This window comes from Lactuca serriola, chromosome 8, assembly GCF_051521515.1.
Source record: "Lactuca serriola cultivar US96UC23 chromosome 8, Lser_US96UC23_V15, whole genome shotgun sequence".
Taxonomy (NCBI): domain Eukaryota; kingdom Viridiplantae; phylum Streptophyta; class Magnoliopsida; order Asterales; family Asteraceae; genus Lactuca; species Lactuca serriola.
The window spans coordinates 27,516,269-27,525,088 of record NC_136415.1 but is presented as its reverse complement, the minus strand read 5'-3'; the positions used below and the strand labels follow the sequence as shown (position 1 = coordinate 27,525,088).

The window sequence follows — 8,820 nt, the reverse complement described above, 5'->3', positions numbered from 1 at the left end:
ATTCAAAAATGTGAAAAACCCATTTTTGGAAATTCGTAAAACTAATTTTCCAACACAAAATGGTGAAATATCTTTGATATGATAAATAAGTCTACCTACAAATGTACACAAACACCATAAATAAAGTGTACAATGCAATATTAATTCTTAAACAATACAAACAATTACATAAAAAATATATATACAAAATGTGAAACTTATTCTACCACCTTTATATATATATATATATATATATATATATATATATATATATATATATATATATATATATATATATATATATATATATACTAGATGTGTATCCGCGCAAAGCGGCAACGATAAATAGATCTTTTGACGAATAGTTTCTTATAGAGAAAATAATTATTAGGTTTTATTGTTAGTTATCATGTAATAAAAAAAATTACCACTTTTAAATAAAATATTTATGTTTTGACCTTATATTTATATTGTCTTTTTATATATTTGATGTAAATTAATTAATATCGATATCTAGTTTAAGAAATATAAATTAATTTATATAACCTTACTTAATTCAAATCTTCAAATTTTTGGCAAGTATTAATGATTTAATTATGCATAATTGATTTGTAGAAAAAAGTTTATAACTTGTATCTCTTAAATTTCAAGATATGACTAATATGCTTTATTAATATGGTATTATATATATATATATATATATATATATATATATATATATATATATATATATATATATATATATATATATATATGATCTAATCATTTTACCATCACTTAATGGTCTATTTTACACAGTCTACTATAATTATTAAAAAAAAACAAAACAAAAATAAAACAAAACAAAACAAAACAAACTGTGCAACAACATTTATGATTAAGAGTTTGATACAGATAGATAGAACTCTTATTTAAAACCCTACTCATAATGCACTAATGCATTATAAATATTATTCGAGAAATAGATGGTCCTAAGGTTTCCAAACTTAATTTCTGCATAACAAAAACCGCAATCCTAATGCATTATAAATATTATTATTAACAATATTTATTATGGATGAGCAATATACTTGTTGGCATCGAATCGAATCGGAATCAATATGGAAACGGAATATATAATTCAATTCGGTTCTCAATTCCTCGATATCCATAAGTTTGGCTCTTGGTTTTTTGCTTCGGCTTCAACTTAGTCTTGTCCCTAAGCAAAGCTCAGACCTAACTATTATTCTAACTTGCTAACCAAAAAAATTTGGTGGACAGATTCTTACAAAAGATACACAGTAAACAATAAGAATAAAGTATTTAATAATAATAACACTAGCCCGCAACAATGTAAAAGGTTATTATAATACCCTTCTAGTTAATAATAATAATAATAATAATAATAATAATAATCATTCAATAACGAAAAAAAGTCTGTATCATTACTTTTTTACCAAAAAGTCACATTAGATATATTCAACAACAGAACTTTTAACTTTTGAAAAAAAAACTTTCGTCTAGGAATTGAACTTAAACTTTTATTTTAAACAAAAAAAGAAGATATAAACTAATAGCAACTTCAAGTAGCTTTGGGAACCTTTTAGCTTTTATGCAATTTTACATCATATCCAAAGTCTTCACATCGTGGCTTTGGACGACATATTGCAGGTTGATCAACCGGTTTTGGTTTTGTTTCGATAGTCGATTTTGGTTTAATAATAAGTGATATCTTATTTGCCAAGCGAGGGAGTAATGTCATCATTCTTTGATTCAATTCAACCAATTCTTTGTGCCTCCTATTCGATTCCAGCCTCATTGATGTCAAATCTTTTTCCACAACTGCTAGTTGCTCATCTACTGCGATCTTATGTTGATTAAGTTCCAACTCCAAATTTGATACCTTAGTCATGGTTGTTGGTGTGAAATTATCTCGATGAAGAATAAATCAATGAATTTTATGTGAACAGTAAATTAATGTACAATAAAATCAATGAATAGTGTTTGTCGGTGAATAGTAATTGATGAACAATTTCCAAATGAACTATAACCGCAATATATTTTCCAATGTCTCTCGCCCTAATACCAATTTGATACAAACCAAACTAAATTCTTATTTAAAATATAATTGGAAAAAATAGTGCCTACAATTCAATAAGTCGTGGTTTCGAAGGTTTTCAAAATTAATTTTTGCCTACCAAAAACCCTAACCCTAACCCTAATGCCCTATAAATACTATTATTCAAACTTGCAAAGCAAGAAACTTTGTCAATAGATCCTTGCTTATTTTAAACAAATAAACCTCTCCCATATGGCAAGTTTGTATCATAGTTATATAGACAGACAACAATCGAACATCAAACAATCATGTTGAACATCCAAAACTATAGTCTAAACATAATAAATCAATAGACAAGATTCTGATCATAAATTTACCTATCAACAATCAAAAAAGCTTTCCAAGAAATCGATATCAAAGTTTAAATTTGTATGGTTAATCAGAAATTAACACGTAGGTTACTTATGAAAGCTAAGGTATGTGGAGACGTTGACTTCCCAAACAATGAGCACCATGAAGGAAGCTTCTCAAGAACCCTTTTGACTTTTGGAGTCAATCTATCAACATCTGTCCTTAATTTCAACAAAAGCTCATTCTCATCATTTTCCACCTGAGTTCCATTTTTACCCCAATAAAGTGTCAAACCAAATCTTCTAGAAGCATTCTTCCCTCCAGAATACTGAATAATATGCCATCCATCAGCACTACTTTTCGTCCCAGTTTGTATCAATTCCTCACCATTTTCACCATCTGAAAGAACAATGTCAAAAAGGGGGAAAGGGCAAAAAGGTCATTTTAGTAAAAGAGTTAAAGACAGTAGTAGTACCTTTGAGTCGAAAATCTTCTATTTTATTAGTATTGATTGCAAGAGACCAACGTGTTGACTCTTTAGTATCGATTGTAACTTGTGTAAGTCTTTCATCTGTTGTTGAATTATCATTTTCTACATTTAATGTTGGAATATCTGATTTACTCCATCCATTTACCGAATTGCCCTCCGTCCAACAACTATATGAAGCAGTGAAAGTGACAAAATCAATAACTTTTTCTCTTCCACATTCAAACCCTTCACCAATATGTTCAATCTCTTTTGTTAACTTTCCAGGGGTAGTTGAAAACAATGAAATATAAGAACTCGGTTCTTTGTTTGCTGATGTGTCCACAACATGAACAACCTGAAAAACAAACGATATGCATTTTTTACTATGAGTGAGAAAATGTGTGACTTATAATCTTTTACTTCTAAGTAAACTGGAAAAAAAAAGGTTTGAAATTTTCATCTGTTTAGGTCTAATAAAAAAGGAATATTTTCTTATTTTTGGTCCTTATGTAACTAGTCTGTTGTTAGATTTTTTGAAATGACCATTTTGCCCTTGGACCAAACTCAAAAAGGACAGTATATCACATAGTGACATGGACAAAATTTGTAATGTACTACTCAATACTCATAATTTTATTATTAAACTTTTTTCTAATTATAAGGGATATTTAATATTTTTAAGAGTGGGCTTAATCTTTGTATACATAATTGATATTTTAATATTTATAAAATTTAGCATAGATTAATCTAAAATCAAGAATGTTCAGAGTGTAAATACTATTAGAACAGAATGCTCTACTTCTAGTACTTTTATTGTATAATACTGGAGATTAAACAGGTCCAAGGGCAAAATGGTCATTTTAAGAAATCTTAAAGACCAAAAATAAAAAATATATATTCCTCTTTGGACCCAAAAAATCGAACCACATGACTGTTTTTGCAGTTTAATCTTAATTTATTAATGATTTCTATCTTTATTTATTTTAACACCAAAAAAGTGGGACCCAGAAAGTGAAATGTGTGAAATGACCAAAATGGACAAAAAAAAATTACATTTACTGCTCTTGAAATGTCTTCAGTGAATGGTGGGATGATTCCAGATATAACTGATGTTAATGAAATGCCAAACACAATGAAGCTTCCAATTGCAATGAATTTCTTTGCACCTAAAAAGGACAAATAAGTAAACAACCAAAAAAAAACAAATTTTATAAATAAATATTTAAATAAAAATAAAAAACCTGATATGTGTATGTATGAAATGAGGTACACCAATGAAAGGCATACAACAGCTGATATGTACGCAGCAAGTAGTAAACTCCCTAACCACTCTGGATTCCCTCCAGGATTCCTGAATTCATATAAAATGTAAAAACATTTTCAAATACAAAAGAAATCAAAATTACAAAAATGCCCATGGAGTGAGTACCTGTCAAAACGAACACCCATACCAACAACTGTCCCTGCCAATCGAACAAACATCCCTCCAGAGATTAAAAATGGTATAAATAATCCAAAAATCAATGTTATTGTTTTAAGTGCCTTTGGTGCTCGATTTGGGGATAAAGTTGCTTCAAGCAATCCATCTAAAAAAAATCAAAAATTCAAATCAATCACAATCCTAACTTAAAAATAGCTAAAGTTAATTAATTAACTAATGTACTTACAAGCAAAAGCAGGGGAGACAAGCCATACAAGGGCAAAATAGGAAGATCCAACTTTAAAATAATGCCCCACAACAAGAATAATAAGCCATTGTAATAAACCGCTTTTATATAACCACCTTTCAGCTTCTAATTTGGCCCAATTTTGTTTCACCACATGAGAAAGAGAAAGATTCTCCATTTTTTTGAATATATATTTTTGTAACAAAAGATAACCAATATGTTGACCGGTCAAAGCCCCGAGGAAAGCAGGGGAAAGGAATAAACCTCCAACTAGCCATGGATTTGAAATGAAGGGAACTGGAGATGATGATATGAAGGGTAGAATGAAGGCAACAAAAATTGAGAAACTTAAAGAGAAAATCCACATCAGCAGGATGCTAAAAAATGATAAAGATAATGAAATAGCTGAAGTTGAACCACCCATTAGAACTGATGTACCCCATATCATCATGGATTGCATTATCACTGAGTTGTATAACATGTTGGCTAAACTTTGTTTAAATACAACCATGTATGTTCCCTGAATCATCACATCAAAAATTTATTATATAAAGATTTAATTATTACTATTGAATATTGATTATTGAAAAGTTAAATTAAATGTACCAAAATGTCGAAATATATGGCGGGATCATGTTGAGTTTTCTCATTGGTTGCCATTTTAGTGAGTTGAGAAGATGAAGCAGTGTGAAGAAGAAAAGCAAGCATGTTTTCTCCAAGGTGTTGAAGGGAACCCGGTTTTAAAAGTTTCAACTTGTCATTCTGCAAAAGATTATTACTTTTAATTTGATATAATATTCGAGAAGTTATTTATAATAATAATGTTTTGAAATACTGAAATACAAGAATACCTTTGTGTGATATACAGCTGTATTATCTGCATAAGCAAAGTCAAGACCTGAAAGACCACCAACTTCTTTGTAAACTTGAAAATCAGTAGCAGATTTTATGACACCTGATGTAAAAAGATCCTGCACCACTAAACAAAAATCGAACATAAAAATCATGAATTTGAGATATATAATAAATAAAAAAACTAACATTATATGTAATTTAAAAAAAAAAAAAAAAAAAAGGAATATCACCTGAGCAAGAATTTGACCAGAGGGATATTTTGCTGCCAATGCATAGTTCTCAATTGCCCATGGGTTCGGACCAGTCTGTCAAAATGAGCAGCAAATTAACTGACAATTGACAAATGAATTTAGATAAATAATTTTTTTAAAAAAAAAATCTTATTAAACAAGACCTGAAAAATAGCAGATGCTCCACCGATGCCCATGGCTTCCAAGTCTATAGCCATATGTATGCTACTACTCCATGGATGCTGTAAAGATTTTATAAGTTAAGTTATAACGTAAAGTTAAACACATGATTAAAAATAAGGGTAAGAGAGAAACACCTGAGTAATAAAGCTATGGGCTCCATTTAAGCCTTCTTCTTCCCCAGTGTTGAACAAGAAAATAACAGAGTTCTTGAAACCATGAGCCCATTGGGAGATTCCTCGAGCAAGCTCTAACATAACAGCTACACAAGAGCTACAGTCACCCGCTCCTTCCCTTTATAAACATAAGACTCCATTTTCATTTTGAAGTTGATAAAGAGAATAAGAGGTGGATCATAAATGGAGGAAACTTACGCTGAGAAGACAGTGTCTATGTGGGAAGAAACCAGAATCGCACTATCTACTTCTTCAGATGAATATTTTGGCGAGATTCTTAAAACAACATGTTTAAGATCTGAATAGACAAGTGTTTTCCCCTTGAAAAGTCCACCGACGAGTATGTTAGCACCAGAACTTGCGTGAAAAAGATCAACATCGACGTCGACTTCCCAGTGAGCTGTCGTCTTTATTTTCTCAGCTTCCTCTAAGACATACTTCGGAATGAAATCGGAAAGGAGAAGAATTAGCAGACAATCGTGTAATTTAACTGGTTAAAATCGATCGTAAATTCGTAATTGTACCTGTAAACCAAGCTCCAAAGCGTCAGAACCAACAGGATGAGGACCCAATTGAGTCAACGCTTTGACGTGCTTCATTGCCGACTCCTCGGAAAACCCTCTTTTCCCTACCTGATCGGCGGAAAGCGGCTCCGGTAAATTCTCGAATTGATAATGATGAACTGCCCATATTCCGTGTATGACTAAGATAAACAAAGCGAGAACTGCATAAGGTGATCTCTTCGCAGTCACTACTACATTCTTAATCTTTGTCTCGTCTACTGGCTTCACACCATCACTGGTTTCCTTTGATGTAGCCGGAGAGTTTTTTGACCGGTTTCTCATTCTATACAGTTTGTAAATTGATCGAACACCTGGAATGCAACAAAACAAACACCACTTTTTATATATCGGGCCCTCAAATTAACACCAGTTCATGTACTTTCACTTAAAATTTCGATATAACGTTTGCTTGAAAAGGAATCTAAGCAGTAATTCAAGGGAATTTACGATGAATGAGTGTCTTAATTGGGTTTGATTCATCTTTCAACATGGGACTACAACCAAGAATTAATGAGTAAAATTGAAGGAGAACTGAATCAGTGAAGACGAACCTTGTTTGGTGTTTGAAGCTTTTCGGATTGGAAGATTGGATTTGTACGAGAACTAATCATAGAAAATGGGAGATTTATCTTGTTTGTTGAGAAGATCGGGAAAAGTTGAGAGCTTTGGAGAAAATATTTTCTATTTATAAAGGGTTGTAGGATTTGTTGTGGTAAATCAGTTTGACTTTTAGTCAGATTGTAAATGCAAGTGACGCAATGCGATTGGATGGGTATGTACTTATCTTCCAATAAATAAGCCCCAACGCCAACCCTAGCATTCGCAACGCCCAATTTTCAATATAGTGATCGCACACAAAATTGAATAAAACATAATAAATGTGTATCTAGCTAGTAATAACTGATAACAATCAAAGTTCTACTTTTACATTCATTAATAGGATGGATGGATTACAACATAATAATAGAAAACGTTTTTTCTTTTCGTCGATTTCTCTTAACGAGAAATTAAATATCCTTCTACCTTGTGATTCTACAAATCCTCCTACAATTTAAATGATGACATGTGTCATATTAGTATCCTAAAATATCATTAAATCTCATTAAATAAACATTAAATATTACACATGTCATCATTTCATTGGGTAGGAGGATACGTAGGAACAAAAAGTAGGAGGATATTTAATTTCTCTTAACTTTAAGTAAGAAAGAACTTGAACCTCCTTTGCAATCAAAGAGTGGAACTTGTTCATTTTGGGGTAGGTTTTGTAATTTGGTAATCATCAAACAAAAATCAGTGGAATTGTAGTTCGAAGAATGTTCCACCAACTCACTAAATTACACCAAATTTCCTTAGTAATCCCACACTATAAAGCGGACGAGTAGGATCTGAGATAATATTAAAACGGTAGAGATTAGCCATATTATCCAGGTTTTCATGGTGCAACCTCCAAAGCTAAAACATTAACTTTACCATGAATAATTTGGTTCCAACTACAAGATTTAGATGTAAGGGATATTGGGATAAGTAGTGAATATCTTTCCTAACAGAATAGATGAATAACTACAATGACACTTGGAAATGGCTCATCAACTTGGATGGAAAATTCTCTGTGAGCTCTCTCGGAGGTTTGTGGGAATCTAATGTATGCACTTCGTTAGCATATAAACATTTTTGGAATAAATCGGTCCCAATTAAGATCAACTTCTTCGGATAGAGATTTGTGTTGAACCGTTTACCCTCCAAAATTGATCTGGAAAAACGAGGTGTTAGAATGGACTTAATGTTGTGTGAATCTTGTGGGTTGGAGGTGGAATCTTCTATTCACATTCTACTTGATTGTCGATGGGTAAAGGAGATTTGGCTCTTAATACAAACATGGTGTGATGTGAATGTAACTCATGCCACATCAACTGAAGATGAAGATCTTCTCTCAAGAAAACACAATTACTTTCGAGGGGCATCCCACCAAAAGGTCTTGTATGCTATCTTTCTAACTGCCTTATAGGGAATATGGAGAGCAAGGAATGATTTGATCTTCAACAAACTATTCAACTCCATTAAAGGTCATTAGCATCAAACAACAGGTTTAGGGAACCATGTTAGAGCTTCAGTTAGGACTCAAGTTCAGTTGAGTGTTAGGTCGATTGCGTGTTCGACCCGGTATGGATAGTGTTGTAAGAATACAGGGGTAGTTGTAACATTCACTAATAGTCAGATAGTAAGGAAAGTGTTGTAAGACTACGGGGGTAGCCGTAGCATTCACTAACAGTCAGATAGTAAGGAAAGTGTTGTAAGAATACGGGGGTAGC

General features: G+C 31.9%; 1 protein-coding gene across 1 annotated transcript; it reads right to left on the bottom strand.

The window, feature by feature from the left end:
- Positions 1 to 2,328: 2,328 nt before the first annotated feature.
- Positions 2,329 to 7,237, bottom strand: LOC145066110 (Zn-dependent exopeptidases superfamily protein). The gene is made up of 14 exons (XM_079013290.1): positions 7,060 to 7,237; positions 6,470 to 6,819; positions 6,144 to 6,382; positions 5,907 to 6,063; positions 5,754 to 5,831; positions 5,590 to 5,664; positions 5,356 to 5,475; positions 5,111 to 5,266; positions 4,505 to 5,024; positions 4,267 to 4,423; positions 4,079 to 4,188; positions 3,891 to 4,003; positions 2,844 to 3,192; positions 2,329 to 2,767 (listed from the first exon to the last, which is right to left on the bottom strand). Exons 2-14 carry the CDS (start codon positions 6,788 to 6,790, stop codon positions 2,457 to 2,459), a joined length of 2,706 nt encoding a protein of 901 aa, XP_078869416.1. The 5' UTR covers positions 6,791 to 6,819; positions 7,060 to 7,237; the 3' UTR covers positions 2,329 to 2,456.
- Between the last annotated feature and the right edge of the window lie 1,583 nt (positions 7,238 to 8,820).

Excerpts from the sequence above, each read along its gene's own strand:
- LOC145066110 (XM_079013290.1), bottom strand. The coding sequence starts at position 6,790 with ATGAGAAACCGGTCAAAAAACTCTCCGGCTACATCAAAGGAAACCAGT. Across the intron at positions 4,189-4,266 it reads ATGGGTGTTCGTTTTGACAG|GAATCCTGGAGGGAATCCAG; the intron begins GTACTCACTCCA and ends ATATGAATTCAG. Across the intron at positions 2,768-2,843 it reads AGAAGATTTTCGACTCAAAG|ATGGTGAAAATGGTGAGGAA; the intron begins GTACTACTACTG and ends TTGTTCTTTCAG.